This window comes from Trachymyrmex cornetzi, unplaced genomic scaffold (assembly GCF_001594075.2).
Source record: "Trachymyrmex cornetzi isolate Tcor2-1 unplaced genomic scaffold, Tcor1.1 scaffold16, whole genome shotgun sequence".
Lineage (NCBI taxonomy): Eukaryota > Metazoa > Arthropoda > Insecta > Hymenoptera > Formicidae > Trachymyrmex > Trachymyrmex cornetzi.
Genome location: NW_017296201.1, coordinates 641,939 through 666,948, shown reverse-complemented (window position 1 = coordinate 666,948; position 25,010 = coordinate 641,939). Strand labels below are relative to the sequence as shown.

At 29.5% G+C, this 25,010-nt stretch overlaps 3 protein-coding genes and 1 long non-coding RNA gene across 4 annotated transcripts; 1 reads left to right on the top strand and 3 right to left on the bottom strand.

Moving 5' to 3' along the window:
* Nucleotides 1–104: 104 nt before the first annotated feature.
* Nucleotides 105–11,872, top strand: cnk (connector enhancer of ksr). The gene is made up of 12 exons (XM_018503582.1): nucleotides 105–305; nucleotides 1,673–2,262; nucleotides 3,031–3,141; nucleotides 3,229–3,476; nucleotides 5,829–8,281; nucleotides 8,438–8,567; nucleotides 8,649–9,146; nucleotides 9,570–9,707; nucleotides 9,799–10,424; nucleotides 10,568–10,966; nucleotides 11,046–11,266; nucleotides 11,525–11,872. The coding sequence occupies exons 1-12, from the start codon at nucleotides 248–250 to the stop codon at nucleotides 11,735–11,737; spliced, it is 5,685 nt and encodes a 1,894-aa protein (XP_018359084.1). The 5' UTR covers nucleotides 105–247; the 3' UTR covers nucleotides 11,738–11,872.
* On the bottom strand, nucleotides 417–9,413 carry LOC108758657 (uncharacterized). Its single transcript, XR_001939956.1, has 3 exons — nucleotides 9,309–9,413; nucleotides 1,117–1,121; nucleotides 417–426 (listed from the first exon to the last, which is right to left on the bottom strand). It is a non-coding gene; the product is annotated as an uncharacterized LOC108758657 (long non-coding RNA).
* Nucleotides 11,873–14,449: 2,577 nt separating the features above from the next.
* On the bottom strand, nucleotides 14,450–17,323 carry LOC108758726 (uncharacterized). Its single transcript, XM_018503808.1, has 4 exons — nucleotides 17,054–17,323; nucleotides 16,048–16,378; nucleotides 15,216–15,776; nucleotides 14,450–15,144 (listed from the first exon to the last, which is right to left on the bottom strand). The coding sequence occupies exons 1-4, from the start codon at nucleotides 17,186–17,188 to the stop codon at nucleotides 14,450–14,452; spliced, it is 1,722 nt and encodes a 573-aa protein (XP_018359310.1). The 5' UTR covers nucleotides 17,189–17,323.
* Nucleotides 17,324–18,262: 939 nt separating this feature from the next.
* On the bottom strand, nucleotides 18,263–23,464 carry LOC108758736 (nose resistant to fluoxetine protein 6-like). The gene is given in 14 exon segments (XM_018503819.1): nucleotides 18,263–18,395; nucleotides 18,398–18,532; nucleotides 18,600–18,742; nucleotides 19,336–19,513; nucleotides 20,273–20,402; nucleotides 20,466–20,561; nucleotides 20,621–20,700; nucleotides 20,777–20,942; nucleotides 21,140–21,344; nucleotides 21,419–21,643; nucleotides 21,936–22,021; nucleotides 22,202–22,395; nucleotides 22,534–22,778; nucleotides 23,163–23,464. Coding segments are annotated over 14 exon segments (2,151 nt in total). The 5' UTR covers nucleotides 23,395–23,464; the 3' UTR covers nucleotides 18,263–18,359.
* Between the last annotated feature and the right edge of the window lie 1,546 nt (nucleotides 23,465–25,010).

Below are 25,010 nucleotides of genomic sequence, written 5' to 3'. Positions count from 1 at the left end.
GGTCTTATGTCTTTGGATGCATCCGGGTGAATTTCTGAACGCAGCCTGTTTTGTTATCAGCGCGTTTCCGAACGCATGCTGATTCGTGCTCATTCGTGTTGCTCGCGCCATTAACTTATTTTTATGTACCTACTTTTGTGGAACTATCAAAGTGGATAATAAGAGCGAGTAAAAATTGGAACAGCCTCGAACAAAGTGTCAGATCTATGGGAACTTGTTTGTGCTTGAATCAATTTGTATTTTTGCAATGGCGTATGTAAATATAGCCGAATGGAAAGCGGATCAAGTGTGCGAGTGGTTGAAAGGTACGACGAAAATGTTTAATCAGTCTGACAGTACATCTCCAGTTAGACATGGAAAAATTGGGTCATAAAAATATGTCGGAATCCTATCTAGTTTTGCGTATCAAGCTCCATTCTGTCCATTCTGTTTATACATACGCCTTCCTTTGTTTCTATCTACTTTGATTTATTCTCTGACTGTGTCAATTTTTAATTAATTTTTATTTTAACTTATAAAAAACTAATTATTAATTAATATCTTAACAGTTTACTCTAACTGATAATTATTTAATGTCTAATATTAATCTGTGTAGCAAATGTTTGATTAATTTGTTGTGACTATTTTTACACCTTATAATCTTTTTTACATATCATTTTATGTATACTTCCAGTTATCAGAAATGTAATTGCATACAATCAAAGCAGCATATTCTATTGATATAATAAGACGAATTAATAAACAAACCACTAGTAAGACAACAGATTGGCAACATATTTGTTTAGATCTTATAGGGCTCTCTACAACAGTCATTAATAAACTTAATAAAGTTATTAATAATCTTTTAATAAGCTATTAGTAATAGAACAAAAGTCAGAAGCAATTTATGAATGAATAGTGTGTCTTAATACAACAATAAATCAATAATAAGTAACTGCTTGGAGATGATCAAATCCCATTTCTTATGATTTAAAACTTAAATTATATTGGGAGTAGATTTGTCAATATAGAGGAAAATTATCGACTTATGCAGATATTTAAAAACTATTTACATTCACCTAAATATAAGAGATGCCACTTGACGATCAAAGTTAGGTGTTAAATCAATACATATACGAATTCTTGAAATGAATAAATTCTTGAAATGAATGAATTCTTGAATCTCAGAAATATGATTTTGCTCTGTTATTAGCAGACTTTCAACACAATCCATCTGAAATATTAATAATCTTTCCAAATTTAATTACATATATCTTAAATCCTATAAAGAACTTATTGCAAAAAATATTACCTCGGCTTGGAGACAAACCTGGATCTCTAACATTCCATGCAAGCGTCCTAATCCTTTAGATCACCAAAGTATCAGCAATAACAGATTGGCTATTGCAAAGAATATTGCTAAGTCCTTTGTGGTCTAAAAGCTTAGGACGCTTGCACGGAATACTAGAGATCCGGGTTTGTCTTACTCGACCAAAGTAATATTTTTCACAATAAATACTATGTATCTTTTAAAATTCTACAAGAATTTGTGGTTAAATTTAGTTATAGGATAAAGTGAGATGTTGCTTGAACCTGGCATTTCAGTTTGCATAAATATTAAATAACATCTTAAATAATTACTATTGTAAGTCATGCGGGAATGTTATCATGAGTTCATTATTTTATGTCATAGGTTTGGATAATACTATACATCCCTATATTCATAGTTTTCTAAATCATGATGTCAACGGACAACAATTATTGAATGTACAATCGCAAGATTTAGAACGTTTGGGTGTAATAAAGCTCGGTCATCAGGAGATCATTCTTAACGCAGTAGAGTATCTTAAGAGTTTTCACTATGAACTGGATAAAGAGAATCTGCAGTTGCTGGCATTGCGACTATCGAGCCAAGCGCACAGCTTACATAAGGAGTTGTGTCGGCAAAAAAATTCCGAATCAGTTAGCACTCAAACATTGTCAGATGTAGCATCCATTATGATGGTGGTCAAACCTTTAGTGAGATGGATGGATTATCCTCCATTTAATGGACACATAGAATACCATGCTAAGAAAGCTGAATTGATGAAAATATCAATAGAGATGGCTACATGTGCACAAAGAGATAGATTTGCTGAAAAGCCAGTCCAAGAAATTCGAACAACTTGTAGTCGACTAGCAACGTTAGCAGATCATATTATTCAAGATATTGTTGATCCTATGATATTACAGCCTGCAAGTTTAGATTTGGCAACATTAAAAAAGAAATCCAGCGATGATTTGGTATGTTTTTTATAGTCTAACAATTTTTCAATTATTTATCTCATTATGTTCAGTTCTCAGAATATTATACGAAAAATATTAATTATATGTCATGTTGGTTTAATTTTATCAGGGTTGCCTGTGATTTTCAGTTGTTTTTCATGCCTAACGCGTTATTTGTAACCGTTACCATTATTTTTTCTGTTTTTAACAATACCGGTAACGTAATTATATTTTTGCAGTAATGATAATGAATTCAACCGTTATTTATATCGTTATTTTAATTCCTTACTACTTTTATATCTATTCAATAGATTACATTATTTTTAATTGGATAGAAATATTTTATTTAAATAAAAATTTTTATATTGTAAAATATTTCAAGCTTTATATTTTAGGCTTTATTTTGGAAGTCACTGCTAATACTGATAATCTGTAGTATATGTTTGACGTGAACTATACATTTTTAATATTGAAATGCATTCTTAATAATGACATAATTGTTAAAAAATAATATTTAATAAACATTTTTAATAATATTTGCATTTGTGAATTATAATCTAAATTTCTAAAAATAACTATGTCTTCTTTACCCTCTTAGGGACGCGATATCGTCTAATAATTTAAAAAACCATTTTTTTTTTAATCATAATGTGATTGCTGTTTCCTGATAACATTTTCTTCATATATATCAAAATATTTTTTTTATTTATATACTTTTTACAAATGCTTATATTATACCATATACAAGTGTAATTTGTTTAATTATTGGAGTATTATCTCTTTTAGGGTTTTTATATTTTACCATCTTTTCATGGAGTACACCAGATAACTGAAATTAAACTTGGATCTGCCGCACATCAATCTGGCAAAATGATGGAAGGTGATCAGATAGTTCAAGTAATGTCTTATATTTATGTACTTCTTATATATTATAAATTTTGACAAATTATATAATTCCAAAATGTATCTAAATCTCTGTACTAGGTGAATTATCAAACAGTAGTTGGTTGGGAGAGAAAAAATTTGCTTGAATTGTTTCGTGAAAGTCCAGCAGAAATGCTTTTGACTATAAAACGTAGACCAAGACATGCTAAAGTTTATGGCAAAATTTACATAAAACCATATAAACTTCCATGTAACAGAAATACTTCTTATGCAACACAAGGACGTAGTCTTCCATCGCCTAGACCAGAATTATTAACAATATCTGACTTTGCAATGCCATCACCTAGGTAAGTTACCTTTCTATATGTACTTTTATTATTTGTGGTCCTGCTAATATTCTTTCTTATCTGATAACATGTGCGTATATACAAAGTGTTCCGGAAAAGGTGAGCAATTTCTCAAGAATATACAGATGAAAATAGCTCTATAAGTTCCTATATAAAACTTTTTTCTTTGATGCATTACTGAAATATTAATTTTTTAAATTAAAATTTGAAAAGCATTTTTTTTAAATAACTTTTATACTGTTCTCTAGGTACTGATAATTTGTAATGATTAGGGCGCGGAAGTTTGGGCACGATTATCGGATACCGGATATCCGGCGTCATTTTTTTTTTTCGAATATCCAATATCTGATAGAACAATTATCCGGCCGGACGTTTTCCCGGATATCCTGTCGGATATCTGAAAAATGGCTTCCAAAAAAAAAACAGCAAGGGAAAAGTAGCGATATTAATTTTTTTTATCTTTTCAACATGAAAAAAAAAACAGGAAAAAGAGATGAACTGCGCAAGAAATTCAGCTGAAAAGAATAAATTTCTGCATTAATGACGCAAACGAACAATATAAAATTTCAATCGGATATATTACCTGATACTTCTGATATCCGACTGTCTGGCCGGATAGTAAAAAAGTGCCGGATACCGGGTGTTTTCTGGATATCTGTGCATCCCTAATAATTGTGCACATAAGCTAAGATTATCCTTTTAGTGCATTTTAGTGCAAAACTGTCCATTAAAAATTATGTACGCAAACCTTATATACTGATTTTATTTCTACACAAATTCAAAAACCACGTTTTTCGAACTATGGCCCTCATAATATGATCACCTGTTTATTTTATTCTAACACATTTTGACATGAAATATGAAATATTTCATAAACTATTCATTTTTTGATAACTATCTTAATACTTTATGCATAGAATAAGGAGATGAATCAATTGGTGTAAAGAAGAAAAACTATTGTCCCAAATTGAAAAGTAAACGTAGATTGTAACTGATTATATTTAAACTCTCATTCTCTCAGAAATTGTTGCTTAAAATAAAAATATACACTAACTTTTTTTTACTTTATTTTTTAAAAACTTTCTTGCTATAATATTTTAAGTCGCAAATGTTAGGACCCTACCACGTAAATGTGTCGCGCACGCGCGCAAGCTCACACACACCCACACACACAACACACAAAAGATGGGCGATACAGAAAAAAATCTCGATATTTCGTATCACAATGGCTGCGTTTAGCAGACTCAACAATTTTGCAACCGTTTTGTGATTCTTCGCTGAGATAGGACTTTTCCTTTAAATCTAAAAGCATAATCCAATCAGCGCGATGAATCATAAAACGGTTCCAAAATTGTTGAGTCTGCTGAACGCAGCCAATGTATCATGAACAGAAATATTGATACATCAAAATATCGGTTCGATAATATGCGATTTTGCTGATATCGATATGGATCCGATATTTCTATTTTTAGACGATACACGCATCGATATGCTTATTGATCGCGTATCAGTTCGCAAAAAATTAATCTTTTTGCAAAAATAACGTTGAAGATTATTTTGATGTTATTTCATCAATCCTTTGAATAACTATTTTGATCAGAATTTAAAAAAAATTATGTTATTTTTATTACAACTACTATATTGTATATATATTTTGTTGAGAGTATATATTGCATATATAGTACCATTGGAAAAATAACATATATACATATATTATATATACATTTACACATTTTATTTTTATTTTATTTACTTATATGATCTTAATCTTATACGTTTTTACAATAATGAATATCTATGATAAATAATAAAAATTGCAATCCAATCTTAATCCGTACTAAACTAACACGCGCTTAATTAATGAACCATGGGACATTTATTCACGCTCACACGCTGTAAGCATAAATTCATCCTTGTTGTCTATCAAATATTAAATAACAAATGATGCTTACAAGTACTGTAAGTATAAAACGAAACGCACCTCATATCGGAAGTTCAATATTTTTGTTCAAATATCGAAAGTTAGAACATTGATAGTCAGTATCGTAAGACAAAATATCGGGGAAAAAAATTCAAAAATATCGATATTTAAAATATCGCGCATCCTTAATGCGTCGTTTACAATACATGGAGTAAGAAATAAGACTAAGAAATTGACCAATCAACCACCAGTCGAATGTCAGAAGAATACTCGACTATGATTGGTCAATTTCTTGCTCTTGCTTCTTACTCCGTGTATTGTAGACGACGCATAATAAACACCCTACCCTTTAATATATTATATTTTTTATTTTGAAATTAATTACAAAATTTTTATTTTCATGTGTAACAAAAATGTCTTTTGTTATGTAGACATATGCCAAAGAAATCCGGTGCAGAGCCAACGAGCATTTTAGACGCAGTTAAAATGTTGGATACAATGACTACAGATAGTAGCGATTCTGATAGTGAAGCAGAAACACCACTTTACGCTAAACGAAGAAACTTAGTCCAAAGGCGAGCCACAATAACCGGTGCCAGTCCTACATCCAAACATGGTATTAATCTCGAACGGTTTTGGAAGGAGTTGAAATTAGAGCACAATGCGGCTGTTCAATTGCGTGATAAAGCAGCATCTTGCGCCCATGGTTTGGATAATGTACCAATGGTAAATATAAGGCCTCAAACGTGTTTAGGATTAGAATCGGCGAAAAAGAAGAACAATACTAATGAGCAAACGAATAAAAAAGTGCAATTTGAGGAAAAATTGACTGATGTTAAAAACACGCATCCAGTTAATACGAAAGAAAAGATTACTCCTATGCAAAACTGTGATGTTGGTGCAAATATTGTAAATAAAGATATTAATATAGAGCATTTGCAAGCATTCAGAGATAATGTCATTGATAGCAATAATTTAAATGATACGACTGTGCCTTTAGGTGAATGTAATAATTCTATTAGTGATACGTGTAGTATTAATGAAAACAAGCGGAATAATAAAGAAATCGGCATGCGACACGTTGAAAAGCGTGATAAATTAGATAAAGACTATACTACCTCTGCACATGATTTATCACACATTGAGAAATTAGACTTATTTGACCATTGCTTAATCAATAAACCAAATAATAATTTAACAAAAACTAACATTAATACTGTTGTTGAAAACGTTGATGATAATAAAAAGTTGAAGGATACAAGCAGCAAGCACAAAGAGCCATCTGCTATAAAATACAATGGTAATGTCGCTCGAAAAATTAGTGACATCGAGAAACAGATCGCGTATGAGAATACAGACGAACAGACAAGTGCCTTTGGAGTGCCTAAAAGAACAGATCTATATAAAGATAATGAATACATTTCAATAAATGATGTAAATCTTGAAAATAGCACGGAGGAGAAAAATCAAAATCTTGAATATGATATACTGGACGTAAACAATAAGAAATACGGTGTCAACAAGTTAAATACTGAATGCGAAATTGTAAACAAAAACCCCAAAACTGTTTATTTCAAACATTCGGCGTGCGAGTATCACGAGAATGCTGATTGTGGTACCTTAGAAATATCTAACAGTAAAAGTGAATGTAGTAATAATAATAATAATAACAGTAGTAATAGTAGTAACAATAATAGTAATAATAGTAATAACAGTAATAACAGTAATAATAGCAGTAGTAGTAGTAATGGTAATATTGGTGGTGGTAATAGTATAGATAATAATAGTAGTAGTAGTAGTAGTAATAGTAGCAGCAGCAGCAATAGTAGTAATAGTAGTGCTAGTAATAATAGTAGTACTAGTAGTAGCACTAGTATTATTAGCAACAACAATAGCATCGAAAGAAACCAAACGTTGCCAAAATGTGATCAAATTTTAGAAACGGTTGACTGTACTTATACAGAATTGCTTGAAAAAAGATTTTCCTCAGTGCTATTAAGAGAGAATAATATCGGTACAATGGTATCACTAAATAATAATACTAAGTCTATTGAAGATGATTCAGTGAATGTTATTCATAATGTTTCAAAGATTAACATAAAGCAACAAACTAAAGAAGCGAAGTCTGCAGACTTGCCTTCGGCACAGGTCACGATACAGTCTTGCCGCTTTATAGAGTTACCAAAGATTCAGTCTGTTCGAAAACTTGAGAATAAATCTCACATAACACCCCCAGAACCGCCGCCTCGTAAATATTACACGAACCAAGCAATAACTGATTTGAAATTAAACAATGTTTCACAAACTTTAGAGGATTTGCAAAAACCTCAAGTTCCAGAGAGGCTCGGCATTAAACGAGAATTTAAAAAAGTAGATTTAAGTTTATGTGTTAATCATATTAGGAGCAATTCGGATTGTCAAGATAAAAAGGATTCCTCAGATGTGCTTAATTACACAGAAAATTCGATGGACTTTATTGGCGAATCACGAACTGTAAGTTTAAGCGATCAAAAATTTGATCGTTTAAACTTATCTGATGCTTCATTGTATAATGAAAATAACGACAAACAATCAAGAGAAGAAAAATGTCCTTTTGAAAAGTATGAAACATTTGTTGAAAAATTCGTTTGCTCGGATCAATCCATAACAAACTGTTATAGGTTTGATCACTCTCACAATGCCGATTGTCCTGATGGTATAACATACTCAAAACAAACAATACCATCAGATTTAAAGTCAAGATTATCAGAGAAGGATAAAAGTATTGAGAAAAGTGTTGTTAACAAAGCTATGATGGTAGCTAAAAGTATCGGCTTGCATAGTAGTTTAAATAAGTCTAATAATAGTCCAAGAAGCAGTAGAAAACGGAATATGTTATTAGCAAGTAAGTATAATTGATTACTTTTTTTCTTATTTAAGATATTTGTTCTGATAACAGTATTAAAAAATTAGGTTTCTACAATTTATATTCAAAAACATATATATTATAGATTCTTAAATTGAATCTTATAATACAAAGAAAATATATTATTCTTGTTAGAGAGGAGGAATGTATCCGTAAGAGACGTTGGTACTAACGATTTAGAAGGATGGTTGACATATCGTAGTAGAGGAGCGGGTGGCGCTTGGGCAAAAGCCTGGTTTGTATTAAAGTGTTCATCGTTATACAGGTAAAATTATATAAAACATATGATAAATAAATCATATACATACAACTGATTAAATATACAAATTTGTATTTTTGCGATTAGATTTAAACTACAGGATAGTGTAAAAGCTGACTGCTTGATTATATTGACGGGTTTTACCGTATCCCCGGCTAACGAAGTGAAATCAAGAAAGTATTCCTTCAAAGTATACCACACAGGAACAGTGTTTTATTTTGCTGCTGATACCGAAGACAATTTGATTATGTGGCTGGACGCAGTTAATAAAGGCACTTTAGGAGCGGACACTCAAGATCAAAGCGTTGAGCTTTTTAGCGAAACCGATGAGAGCGATAGTGAAAGCCACAAGAGTAAATTGAAATGTACACCTCAATCTGACAAAGCAAATTCGGAGAAACTGTTTGGTTCTCTGAAAAAGTCTGCACGCAAAGACACCGGATCGTTTAAGGATTACGAAGGCGGTGGTGCGAGCTTGGATCGAAAATATTTGAAATTTCTTAGTGCCAGAAATCAGAATATGCCTGTTCCAACGGCCCAATTTAGAAGTTATAGACGAGTACTTCCTACGTCGACACCAAACAAGTAAGTATATCAAGAATATTTTAAATCGACATACTTACCATATATAAATCTTTTTGTTGCACACAAACATTTTTAACATATTTTTCTAAATCTTAATATATCCTATGAGACAAAATGTTTTAAGCTCTAACGATTTAAATCAAATAAAAATGCAAATATGACTCAATGGAATTCTAATTCTAACGACGATAACTTGGAGATAACTTGTCATCATCTCTGTGCTATCCGCGACCAACAACGAATTTGACCGAAGTTTCCTTTTTTTTTTTTGTAATTAATAGGATCCTTTTAATGGATTCAATATCCATTAATATAATAGAAGGAAATCTTTGTTACTTTTCAACAAAAAAAAATCGCATTCTTAATATAATCCAAAACTAACAATAAAGAAATGTGCAGAAAACGTTTTCGAATGTTTCACAGGAAAGAGGATTGTAATTCGAATTCTCCCGATTTACAAATGACAATTGCTGGTAGTACATTCTATGGTTCGACCACTTCTCAAAATGCTACAGATATGTCAAACACAGACATGAATGATTATCGGCATGCTATAGACAGGTAATTTTTATCTTATATATTTTCTATATCGCAAAAGTATTCCTTATAAATTTAATATCTAACAACATTAACATATGTAATCTGTTGGTAGAAAATCGGACAACTTGCAAGGTTTTACGCAAGAAGAATTCGTGATATCACAACAAGATGAGCAACGACGTACTATGATAAACAAATCGATGTCTACGCGTGCGACGCCTTTGCTCAACGATCACGTTCATGTACAGCATAGAAACTTGAAAGACAGGACGACGTACAACGAGGAAAATAGACAATTAAGTGACACATCTTTGAATGATATTAGTAATATTTATGGCAAGATCAGCGATGAAATACCAAACAACAATATCATGTATGTTCACTCGAAGAACAAGAATACACATGTACACGCGCCTTGCCAATTCATCAAGGATAATTTTGTTACTATTCGATCTGAAAGCGAAGCGAATTACGTAAATGATAAATCTCACGGCAGATGCATGACAACTGGAATGAAAAAGGTATGGGATTCATCAAGTTATGCGCAGAAGAGAAGAGTGCAAGAACTTGTGAATACTCAAAAACCGAGACATGCTGATTTATTTAATTGGGAAAACATGATAAATCCAAACAAGCAGAATTCTCCAAATCAGAGTGCAGACTATGAGCTTAACAAGCATAGACAATCTCCCAATTATGAAAGCAACAAAATGCACGATTTTTTGCCGAGAAATATTGGTATGATAAAGGATTTCATGTACAAAAACTTATTCAAAATGACAATAATCTTAATATCTTGACGAAATTAGTATCTGAATAGTCTTATTAATTAAACGTTATGAAATTCTCTTTAATTAAATCTATTTTTACTTTTTGCATAGGATATTCTGGATCTAGTAATGACCTCGCAAGTCATACATCGCCCGAGACACAGCAATGCATAAAGAAAGATGTATCGATTAATCGGAAGGGGAGTTTTAATTTTGCTAATCGTTATGATAATAGTTCTTCCGACAAACACTGGCTGGACTCACTGAAATATAACGACAAGAAAAGCTCAAGTTGTGATAAAAACCGTCTGAAGAATGTTGCACAGTATCAACCACCACCGATACCGACATCACCTTTCGAGCAGGAAGAAATGCGTGCCGCATTTGAAATGCACTTAGATAAGAACGATCATGTACAGAAAGCGAGTCGCCTGAAAGTTTTATTCGGTACGAAACAGCAAAAACCCTGTACCTTGGAGCTTCCTAAAAATGCCCAGAAAACCATATCAGGTAACTTCTATTAAATAGTTATTAACTTATTGAATATAATATGTAATGTGTTTTGGCAACAAATAATTTTGAATTCTAGAAACTAATTCGCCGCGGTTGTATAAAGCACTATTTCGGGATAAGTATTGCTCTAATCAATCGCAGCATCCATTATCTACTTGTTCCGGTAGTCCAAACTCTGACGATGAGATTAATCCATCTCACAACAACAACAATCCTTCCCAGATGTTTATTCAAACCTTGTGTTCGGACAATTCGGTCAGTGATCTGGATGCAATAACATCCCCTATCAAGTCAAAAGTGCGTATAATTAAATCTACTTTTTTATTTAATGCATAAACGTCTTACATGATTAATTGAAAATAATGAGAGCAACGCAAAAAAAAATGATAAACAATACAGACAATATATAGAAAAAGAATATGACAAAATTTAGTTGAATGTAAGAAATTATATTACTTTTATCTTTTTTAAAAAATAATTCTTTAATATTTTAAGTTTATATTGACAACAATTAATAGTAAAAAATATTCACCAAATAATTTAATTTTGTTTCAGTACGACAGTGGATATTCATCCAACAAAGGCTTTCTAAATTCTAGAAAGAACTTGGTACCTGCAGTATTACCATACATACCGCCACCAACATCTCCACCACCTGATTATCCTGGTTTAGAATATCCACCAGTATTTGAACCTGGAACTTACTCTCTTTCGGATACATCACTGCTACGCAGTCGTAACAAAAATAGTCAGAACACAGGCCAATAACAAAAGCCAAATTTATCTTTTCAAGCAACCAAAGAAAACAATTTCCTTTATGTCGACAGATTATTAATATAAAGATAGAATTTAATGCAATATATAGAAAGTTAGTATTTTAAAATAATCTCGTTCATCTCATAATTCCACAACATATTAAACATATTTATATAATATTATATCGAAATTGTGGAGAATTTATTTTTTTTCTAAACTAAGTATATATTTTAAAGGCGAAATACATTTTACAAATCAAATTGAATATGATACGGAAGACTGAACTAAATGTTATCTAACATCACTATTTGATGTTATCTAACATCACCTATTTGAGATTTGTCTGTTTCAAAAATATTTTACATATTTCGAGAAAATCATGTAAAAATACTAGTATTATTCTTGTTAAATACATTTTAGTAAATCATTGAGATTCTTAAAGCAATTTAAAAGTCTATTATGTATAAACTAATATATTTTTTTAATCGCTTATATAATTAATAAAGATAATAGTTTTGTGTGAGTATACTTGTATGCATGCGTACATAGAGTATGCGAAAATGTATTGCATGTGCGTATGCATCATAATAGCAATCTTTCGATGTTGCATAATTTAATTAGTAATAATATCGTTATTAATAAGATATATTTATAAGATCACGTGGAGTGTATCATAATCTTGTTTATTACTATGGAAAGTTACTTTTAACATTTTCATAAATAACCTTTTATCATAAATAAAAAACTCAATTTGTACATCTGTGTATAATGCAAATATATACAAATAATATTATTTACTAATAAAAATGTGTGTGTGTGCGTGTGTACATATACACTCGGAATGGATCAAAAGTCTGAATACAGTCGAATATTTTGAAAACAAATTATTTTTGAAAAAAATGTTTCAGACGAAAGTTATAGGGTTTAAAAAGATATATTTACTGATCTTACCAGTTTTTGATTCTTGGGTGATTAAGGTCAAGTATTTTTAAAGACAAGATCACGATTTTTTAAAGTAAAGACTTTTATTTTTCATTGCATATTATAGTTTATCTCAGGAGCTTTTCAAAATATTATAACAAAAAATTTTTAAGTACTTTTAAGTTATAAGACTTGAAAGTAACATTACCATCGGCATTAACGTTATCTGAGATATCCAAATGATAATTAAAAACTTAAATGTTCACCATTACAATCTTGAAATCATATATTAAAGTCAAGACTTGGAGGTTGTTCTTATTTTAATTTTTACACTTAGAATAAAAATAAGAAAAACAATCTGCAGAGATCCTGACATATGATGTCAAGATCATGACTTTGAACAACATTAAACCAAGTTTTTTCGCTTTTTTTCATTCAATTTAGGCGGAAAAAGCTACATTTAATCGTCGCCCGGAGTGTATCAAATACTAATAATATTTAAGACCTCCGAGAAAAAATAATTACAGGCAACTTTGAATCAATGTAGTATAACAACGTAATAATTTGTTAAAAAGAGTAAAACTTTGTGTTGCAAAAGGAGGCGAGCAATTAAACATTTGCTTACGTAATTAAGTTAAAAATTAATGAAATTTGTTCACATAAGTTATATAGTCTTTCTTTATTAACGAATATTTATGATACATATTATGCGTTTATGTATATAAAATTAAGAAAACATCAACAAAAGTCACACTCTCGATAGTGCATTGAATTTATCTTGAAGACTCCTTCAATGTTACGAAAATAAATTGTATGGGGCTATCACTTGAAAGCGCATTCAGGTGTGGTATACGTAAAATATTCGCTAACATTAAATACTTGTAATTTAAAAACTATTATAGCCTCGACATTTTGGTATTAAAGTATTAAGATTTTAGTCTCAAAATGATTTCAAGAATCTACCCTTAAGCGTTGTACGGATACCCTATATAACGCAATCTGTATAATGTAATATATAGTTGCAGTAAGGAAATAGAAGCTCTATCTAAATTCATAACTATACTAAATTGATAGTTATAACTTACTAATATAATTCATTTGATACATTATACTACATTAGATATATTTTAAAGATATATACAAATATCATGCATATATAATCGTTTTAATTAAATGTTCCAGTTTGTAACAGATTTTTCTCGTAAATTTAATTAGTACGTTTTGAAATATTAAATAATTGACTTATATGTTATTGTTAGTCAATAATACTGAATTTAAAGATCAGAGAATTAAGGTAATACATTATGACTAGACTTCAGATCAATTAAAAATTGAAAATTAACAACGTAATTCGTAATAACATGTAAAACATACAGAAAGTGTTTTATATCAATAACTATTTATGCTTGATTTAAATTTTATAAGATAATGTTAAACAATTATTTAATTACTGATATTTTTTAATAAAGGGTGTCTTGAATTTCCAAAAAATATATTTGTTTAAACACAATTTTTTATAGTAATGGCTTAATTCAAGGCACTATTCAAGAAACACAGAGAAATGAACAGTTAATATAAATAATAAAATATATGGAAATAATTCATTGATGTAATATAAAAAAAAATTAATAAAAAATTTAATTGATGTATTATAAAAGAATTAAGGAAGCAATACACAAAAATTCGTTTGTAAAAAAAATATTTTATCTGAGATGATTGACGATCAAATCATCGTTAAGTAACAGAATGCAAGTATAATCATATGTTGAATACAAAATATAATTTTACAATTTTACGATAAAACTAAACATTTCCATGTATCAAATTAGATATTATAGAATCCATTTTTATTACTTGTATTTTCGATATTAATGCTTTCATTGAGTTCGAGTTGTATGAAGACCAATAACTTATCAGTTCTGGAAATTCATTGTTATTAATGTACTTGACTTCAATGGAAGTAAATTGTTTTCGCGAATTTAAATTTGGTTGACAGTCAAGTTTATGACACAATTGTATTACATCACATTGACTAGCATTAATAGCTTGAATATCAGTATAATTCACAAAAACTATAAGAACTCTTTCTACAAGTGTTTGTTCTGTTATAGTTGTTTTCTCTGTATGTTCTAACGGTAAATCCATCCACTGCCAAAATTTAATGGCAAATCCAGAAGTGTAAAGTTTATTCAAAGTCACAAAAAACACTGGTTTCGATGCAAATGTATTCGAACTTACATGATCCCACAGAATTATTGGTTCATTTGTTAATCTCTGTAAAGTTAGATTTATACTGGTACGGCAAAATTGTCCTGGGCATACTCCTTCGTTTTCTATAGTCAAATGATGATAAGGAGTAGGCCTCCAACTATATTCATTTTCATATGGTTTTACGATTTCGAATAATCGTGGCATTACCGCAGATTCTGCAAATTTCTTATGTACTTGTGTTTTTAAATTATGGAATAATTCTTTTAAAGACATAAATCTTGTAACATCTGCAACAAGTAAATACTTCTAAATAATATAAATAAAAACTAAAACATAAAGAGATATTTAAATAACATACATTTTGCATTGTCATCATAACAATGATAGGTTATATTGCCATTAAGAACAAGATTATATATATCAATGGGAATGCAATTATTAAGTGAATAACGTTCCAGTAATTGACCAGTCTTGCCAGATAAAAGAACAAGAGACGATATGTTTGCATTATCTATTGCTATACTTAATAAATCTTCAATATTATCGGCATCAATGTCTGGTATAATAACTGGTAATTTAGGGATTGTGCGAGCTGTAGCACTCCAATGAATCGTTCCAGCGATCGGTTCTATGCTAATGAGTAGGCCTCGTTCACCAGCAACAATGCAGTCTGGTTTTCCAGACTGATCAATATCAATACTAGTACAATCTATAATAGTAGGCAATCGTTTTAATGGAACCAGCCACAATGGTAATCCATTATTTCCTTGCATAGATATAACTCCTCCTCCTTCTGGAGGAATCTGTCGCTGACGAGTCACTCCATTGCTTGTGTCATTTCTTTTATATTGTTCACCATGAAGGAGAAATATTAGATTGTATGGAGATCCAGGTATTACAGTAATAGGCCCATATATTTCTATATTTAACAGAAAGATTTTAAAAATTAATATATTAAAATTGCATAGATGAGCGAATAAGTATATAAACCCCTGTGTGTATGTCAAATAAATGATCTTAATTTTTATCACCTTGATTGTTACGGGCAAAATTAAGATTCCTTATTGACTTTCAACTTGTCTTATACTATTTCATAAAAAAGTTTTATATTTAATTAAATAACTATTAATATATAATGCAGATAGAAATAAAAATATAATACAATATGTAACTTACAATAATAAACTCACCTACATCTTGCAATGTTTTATCCCACGATATAGAAGAATGTGGTTCAATAATTGGTGAACAAATCATTGAACTATCACAAGGTAATACATATAAAAAAATAATTATCGTAATAATGCATAATAATATGGACATAAATAAACAGAAGCGCCTCATTGGCGATATATCTCTTCTTTTCCAAACATCATATTGCTCACTTCCTTCAATTACCATTATTGGTATATCATCTCGATAATATTTGATTATGTTTTGTCTGTTTCTCGTATTATTTTCTAGATTTTGCGTTTCATCCAGTGGATGAAATGTGCCATTTTCATGATTTGAATGTAATTCCTAAATAAAAGAAGAATAAGATATTAAATACAAAATTGAATACACAATATTTGTACATATTGATAGTATCATATATTTAAATAATTAAAAAGAACTCTCAATCTTGAAAATATAATCAAAGCTAAATTAAATCAAGGCCAATGAGTCAGCGCAGTTGTTCAGACGCACAGGTTAGAAAATTTGTCACAGCCACGTAATACTGCGATATGCGTTGTAATTTTCATGTTTATGCTTTAGGTATTTATCTGCTTTAAAAACACGAATTCTCTGCTTTAAAAATAAATTCTGTTATAAAAAAAAAAATTATATAAGAAAATTAGTTTTGAAAACAGAACTTGTGTAAAGCAGAAAATATTTGTTCTAACCTCACTTACACGTTCTCGATGTGACAGATTTCCTAACCTGAATAATCGTCAACTTTAACGATTAATATTTCGATTCACGGGGCAGAGTGACACTTTTTTCTGCCAGATTCTTTTGTTTCATGCTAAAACGCGTCGAATAAGCCTAATTTTATTGATTTTTGAGATACTTGAAAAGACTAGACTATGACTACGAAAATTTTTTTATGAAAAGCGTTTACATAAAGAGATACAATTGTAATGATTGATATGTGCATTTCTATAATACATATTACATATACTAGTTAAAGTCATATAGAATATATTTTTTTACCGCTGTCGTAGTGTTGTTAGCTTTGTAAGGAATATCATTAGGTTGAGTTAAACGTTCTTCCTCATCTTCGGTATCAGTATTGCTTAAACTCTGTGGAAGAGGAGTATAACCTTTGCCACTATGATCGATCGACATGTTAAATATAAATATCACTTTCTCGTAATATAATTATTTATTTCCTTCTACAACTAAATCATAATTACTACTACTAAGGATCAGCACTCAGCAGTCTCAAGTCTCAGCAGGTATGACGAGAATCTCAATTCCATGTACTTTTACTAGACTGCGCACTCTGAGCTCTGACTGCTCTGAAGTGCATTCAATGGTCGCGTTCAGCAGACTCAACTGCTAGTGGAGCAGATACGCTGCTATTGGTGTATTCTTCTAGATCATTCAATAGCAGCGAGTGCTCACGGACCCGCTCTACAACAGTTGAGTCTGCTGAACGCGACCAATACGAACACCAGGCGTACCATTGCACAATGGTGACTGAATATAGAAAGAACCAATAAGAAATTTGCCCCAAAGTTTGAGCAGAATTCAAACACAGTATGAATAATAGGATGGGTTAATTTAATTCTCGCAACAAATAATAATATGAATAAGAGATTTACTGTTTGCTGATATCTGAACGCAGGTCTTTTGGATATTGGCGCTCTGATCCTCCATCGATCTGGATCTCACATTCAATTTTAATCATACACTATACGGTCTTAACTTGAATGACTGATGGAACTGATTGAATTAGATTTATGAACTGATGGTCGAGGCAACTGAGTCAAGAGTGGAAACAATGTAAATCGAATACTCAAACTGAATGGTTTAATTTATAAATAAGTAAATTTTATAAGAATGAGTCTCGGCAATGTCGCGATCTATATATATATATATATATATATAGGAATCTTTTCGAGGGTGACTCTCTGATAGAATATATCGAGTTAATAAGGATTTGAGTATATCAACATTATTTATAAACATTTTTTATATTGTTGTATTTACTTTATTATTTTTTCTTCCTATATAGTAAAAAATGTATAAGTATTCTAAAAACAAAACGTTGCACACAGGGCACACGAAAATAGTTTCAACATTCAAATATATTCCTTCTCTATAATTACCCGCGATTATTTATACCAATTAAATTTTTCAGTTTAAGTTTCAAAGCTTTATCAAAACGAGAATAAACTTGTATAAATATATGTCGTTTATAAAAATAAATTTTATTTGATATAGGACGCAATCTCCAGATGAGCGATTAATTACTAGGTATTTATATCATCTGCAATGTGTTACAATAAATCCATTACAATTTTGTATGCAAAATTATAATTTCTCACTGTTACGCCATTATCTTTCTCTTCTACTACGAGCTTGCATAGTTTCTCGCATTAGCAAGATATACGGTGCTTCAACTATTAAGAATAGTACATAAGAACAGATATAAATAATTATAAGATATGCTATACACAAAGTTATCTGAAAATAAAAAGTTGTGACAATAACAAATTATATTTTTCAAACTTTTAAATATCCGTTTACTTACCATGGATAGTAATTCAAAATGAACAGATTTTTCACTCTGCAGGCGAATTGAGTGTACGATGATAGGATTTAAAAGATAAGCGCCATACGATAGTCTGCTAAAAGGAACCCAACCTTTGAATGATAAGAATTGATAAACGATGCCTGTAATAGTCAAATATCGGATGATTAATTTAATATACTTTTATAAATTATAAAATTATAATATTATTAAAAAATATGATTGTGGTATTTTATATCTTATATGTATTATGCGCGCCACTGTAATTTATCGTAACTAGAATTGAAAAGTAGCTAGTAAAAATATATAAGTTAAATAATAAATTTGAATGAGTTAATAATTTGTAATTTAACTTGGTTATTTTCAAATGAGTTTATTGTTAACTATAATTATAGTTATTTTATAAATATATTAACTTTTTAACTTATTAACTTTATTTTAAGTTTATATTTATATTCGCATCTCTTTTCTTCTATAAAATTGTAAATATTCAATTTAATCAGATTATCAGACCGTCAGCCTAAAATCTTAAAGTAAAAATGTATTCGCAAGCCTGTTATTTCTTCGGTATTATAGCTAAAATTAACATTCCGTAATTGTTTGAAAATAAGAACTTCAAGCGTAAATTAAAAATTAAATTAAATTGAATATAATGACCATAAATTTATTATACAATAATTTATTTGCGTAGATTTGATAAAGATTAATTATAATATTATTAAATAATATTACTAACCACCATGCTGAGTAAGACACGCTATTACAATCCATGCAATACCTACAGCCCAAAAGACTCTATACAATGACATGTAAATAGCGCTAGCTAGAATGGGTACTTTCTGTCGATCGTAAAGGCTAAGTAACGTAATAATATTACAAGCGCTACCAAAGCACCAACATAAAATTACAGTTCTCTAAAATTGGCGTTAAATTAAATTATAATTTGACAAAATAAATTAAATTATAATATAATATAATTAATTTAAAACTAGGCTACGTAAATATACACTGAGAAAAAACATCTTAAATTTCCATAAATATTTATTTAAAATAGTACCAACTAAATTTTACTAAATGTTTATTAAATATGAAAATATATATTTATTTGGTACAAAAAACATTAATTTAATTTAACAATCACTAGTAAATATTTATTTATTTATTATAAGTAAATGTTTAGTTGGCAGTATTCAAATAAATATTTATTTAATTAAGTTTAGGCTATTTTTTCTCAGTGTAGTATTTTCTTTACGCACAACTACATTATTACTTATAAATAATTAATTAGTATATTGTACGTTCCCACACAACACAAAACTCCGTTCAAGTTTCCTGGGAGTTCATTTCGCTGAGTTCTTGAGGAGCTTATAAAATTCGACAAAATGAGCTCCCAGGGAGTTCATAATGCTGAGCTTAGATAAAAAATTTTACGAGCCTTCCTGCGAACTTAAAGAGCTCTTTGCGAACCAAAATAAAGCTCCCAGGGAACTCACAAAAGCGGACATAGAAATTCCCGGGGAGCTTCGTGCGAGTTTATTTTAAGGTTAAATGAAGCTCACAAAAATTTTATGAGCTCCCTGTGCTGTATGGGTTGTTATTTTGGAAGTAGTTTAACTTTTTAATATATTAAATTTATATATATAAATGATATAAAAATATAAATTAAACTTTACCTTTTTCAAAATCAATTTTCCATTTAGTTGTGTTAAAATATAACCTGTAATCATTCCAACAATATATGGACTTATTCTCAACCATGGTGGAAGATATAACTCGTCTAAAAGCCTATACTGCTCGTCCAATCTATCATGACAAGAAGAATGCTCTTTTAATTAACCCTTTATAAACAATTTCAATGAAACTTACGTCGGAACAAATTCATAAATGTATGAAGAATAGCCAGTGAGAGCAATCGAGCCTATTAAAAGTGCACCCAAAATAAACGCAGCTATGTAAAAGTATCTGAAATTTATAATTGATATTTAATTCAAAGATATTGTTATATGATTAAAATAACTTACCTCGTCGACAAAATTAATAGTGCTATTCCGATCATGAAGAATTGCATATCAGCAGATAGATACCAAGTCCAATTCATGCACTTTAAGAAAAAAGAATTAAAAAATTTTATACGTGCTTTTGAGCTTAATTTTGTGCTAAACCAAATGTATTTATACCAATGTTTTAAAACTGAACAGATTATTTATATAGAGAAGATTCCTCCACCAGTATTTTGAGCAGGTTTCGTGCAGTACTTCTCTTATGAAAAATTGCGACGTCTTGTCAAACCAAATCGAGCTTAATTGCGATATTGCTAATACCGTCATATAAGCCGGAGTTAGTCTAAAAATGATATTTTAAATATGCATAAAAAACTTTGTTAACTTCCCGTTAAATACGACTTTAATTACATATTATCAATGATTTAAAAAAAATGTCTTTGTCACGTTTTTCATTCTATTTATATTATCGTAGTACTTTATTACATTTATTAGTTTATTACTGTTTCTTTTTTGTTGCCAACATAATAAAAAACGCACCGGATAAATCTTCTTATTAAAAGAATGAAGAATTCATTTATCTTTGCTCTGTAAGTAAATAGTTGTTTTCGATCTTTATCCTTTTTATCTTTTATATAAAAATAGGTCATCAAAAGTCCGCTTAAAAAAAAGAAAGTGTCGACTGCTATGGCTCCATTGACTAAAATTACATTAGTCATGAATTTCCAACTCCATATTTTATTATCTGCGTATCGAAAACAATCTTCGTTATGTATAGTGAACAGGAATCGAACAACATATTGCTTTCAAATTACTTACCAGTATATTCTAACATGTAAGCTATTGCATGACTTATTATTAACCAACATAAACTTAGGAATTTTAAGCCATAAATAACAGGCAGTGTATCGGCATGCAATTTCGTGTTAAATATTATTTTTGTATTTGTAAAAACAGAAAAGCATAATAATATTTTTCCAATTCTACTTTTCTTTAAAGACGAAGCTGTTTCAATTTCTATTTCTTGAATTAAAGTTTTCCCATCTATATATAAATTACAATTCAATATTTTTATATAGAGAATTAATATACATAGAAATTATAATGTTCTAGTAAATTATCAAAAATCTTGATTCTGAGTATGTTCGTACGAATAATAATAAATGAGTGAATGACTGAAGTTAGTATGATAAGTATCGGATAGTGATAAGAATCAGAGACGCTTTTTCTATTATTAATAATAATTGCACACTGCAATTACCATAAACTTTTCTAAAAAACGAGATTATAATAAAAACATTTGAAATATTATGATACTTACCATTGTTAATCCTACTCTTTTTATTTGAACATTTCCGATTTACGAATATATCATATATTGTTCCGATTATTACCATAAAAACAGAAAGCAGTAAAATAACACTGTATAAATATAAAATTAATAAATATAAGTACACAAAATAATGTTTCTGCAGATTTAACTATTTTTGAATAAAAACTTGTTTTTAATGTATGATGCGTGTGATATGTGTGTGCGTGTATATATGGAGCGAGGATACGTATTATTTTATATATATTATCAATTGTGTACTTAAAAATTACCAAATGAAAGGTATAGCACCACTAGTGAGCCATTCATAATTATTCTTTAGATTTTTAACCTGGATCAGCTTAAAATCCGCAGAATAAAGGTCACTAATTAGAAGAATTCTATCGCGAAATATCCTTTCCAGAATAAAACTTATGTCATTTGTAGAACATGATGCTGGTAAACAGAGACCAAGTGTCATTACGTCCTGAAAAAACCTTACAATTTATAACTAATAAGCGTTTTACATAAATATATAATATTTAACATAAATTATTTTATATTAAACTTCGTATATATATTTCAGTTATCTATTAAATTATTATATTAAGATATATAAACTTACTTCATTAGGTAGACTAATATGGTACTGAAGAGTACTATTGTGTTTAAAATGGGCAGCGAAATAATTTACTTTAAAAGGTGGAATCTCGTTTTGTGGATCACGATACAGTGTATTATTTAATAAATGCCGCTCTGAAATCTGTAGAGGAGCAGTATTCATCATATCGAAGCACTGAATACGACTGCCCAACCAATAATTATTTCCATAAAGAAAACCTGACTGAAATTCACCGCTAGAATCCAATACTTAAAAAAATAAAGATAGACAAACATTATTTACAAAAAATAGAAAAAAATATTAAATAGTATTTCTTATTAATTATTATTGATTCAATGTTTCTAATAATTAAACTGATTTTAAAAAACAGTCTTTTTGATGTCATTTCCTATTACTTCTTATAAAAGATATTTCTCTTCTACTCTAAAATATAATATCAGTTTAAAAAATAATATCAATTTAATTTCAGTAAAGATTAATTTATAATATCAGATTGAAACGATTGGACGATTAGAAATTAAAAAATTCAAAACGTAAGACGAATTATAATTTTTCAATTAACTTTTTGGACTTTAAAATTTAAGTACTTTATTTTAAACATTTATGATTATATAATTAAGAATTGTTCATACCTCTTAAACTCCAGAGTATTCGTTGATCGACAGCGTCTCGGAAATTTAGTAATTCCTTTTCACATAACGTCGAATTCAGAAGACCCGAAGCTGCCGAAGCAATAGCATAAGCTGGCAAATAGTAATTATAGCTATTGTTGTTGTCATTATTCGATTTATGGATTTGGGCGGAGACACAGAGTAAACTGATGAAGTTTACGCAAGCATATAAAATAAACGTAAGTTGCGACATAATAGTCACTTTTATTTCCTTATTGCAAATGATGAACTTCGTACTATAATATTCGTACTATAAAATCAATTTTGAGATACAGAAGAACAAAGCTGTTTTACTTATATAACAATATTTTGTAAATTTACATTCTCTGATATCAGAAAAGAGTCCCGCTAAAAATTAATGAAAAAGTATTAACGGAATAATAAAAGAACGAGATAGAATCGAAAGATTTGTTCAAACTGATCGTTAACACTAATAAATAAATTCACTTGTGCGAACATTTGCGCGAATCGTTATCACTGATAGATGAATTCCACTTGTGCGAAAATAGTTGGGCAAAATTTAAAGTTTTATAAAAGAACGTTCATCTCTGATTTTCCACGAGAATTCCGCACGAATGATCAGTGAGATTTAACGAAGGTTTGAAATATATAAGATGTATTCGGGGAGAGCGCCTGCAACGCTATTACGTAAGCCATAAGTGATTGTAGTTGTAAGAGAATTGACCAATCACAGTCAAATCTCCTCGTATTCGACTTAATTAGTCAATTCCAATCCAGAATAATGGACAAAAGTAGATCTTAAATCGATATTACAATGATGATAGTTAACTGCTTACAATAACGTCAAAATAAAATTTTAACTTTCTTTTAACTTTGTGTGCTTGGGAATGTTGGATGTCGATTAAGTGTGACTATTAATAGTTGGTGTTCTTTGTTTGGTGCATTTTACATATGTGAAAATTAATAAATACAATAAATTTTGAGATTTATTTACGAAAGAAATATATTTAAACTATACATAAGTCATCTTTTTGATATCTATTGACCGGATATGTCACAATTACTCATCTATTAATATTCAGGGTTATTTGTGGATCATCGAAATAACAGTTCCCATACAATTGCAGACGTCAAACAATACAAAAATATAAATATTGTTAAAACTTTAAATATAAATATTATTAAAACTTTTTTAAAAATGTTTGTAACAATATTAAAAAAAATTTTTTGTAATATTTCCCAATATTTTGTGTTATATACATATATGAGTAGATCTATTTCTTCACTTCACTTTTATCGATAAATACGTATATTTATTTCTAAGATTAATATAGTATATATTGTATAATTCTTATGTGAATAGAGTTACGTAACTATGTTAAAATGTATAATGTAAACTTTATGTTAAATGTGTAAATTTATCAATAAAAGTGAAAAAATACGGAATAATTTATATGTCGAGCATACAAATATAATAAATAAACTTAAAAAATAACTACTTTATATGTTTATCTTTTTTGTAAATGTCAATACGTCGCATGTAATTTCTCAATTGATATTTTTTTTGTTGATTTTTCTCTTACATAATATGATTAAGAAATATCTAAAAATAAGGCTTGGAAGAATCTATCAATAATAATAAAAATAAGCAAGCCCATCAAAGCCAACATCAGTTGTTCGGATGCACAATTTATTTTCATGTTAATTTATTTCATGTTAATATAAACCTAACTCCGCTTACATACTATACGCAAATTCCACCACTGCGATACAGCTCATTCTTCTTTATCCAATTTCCAAGTTAGATAAATGAGAACGGAGTCCAATACATTATGTCAAAAAGTAGAA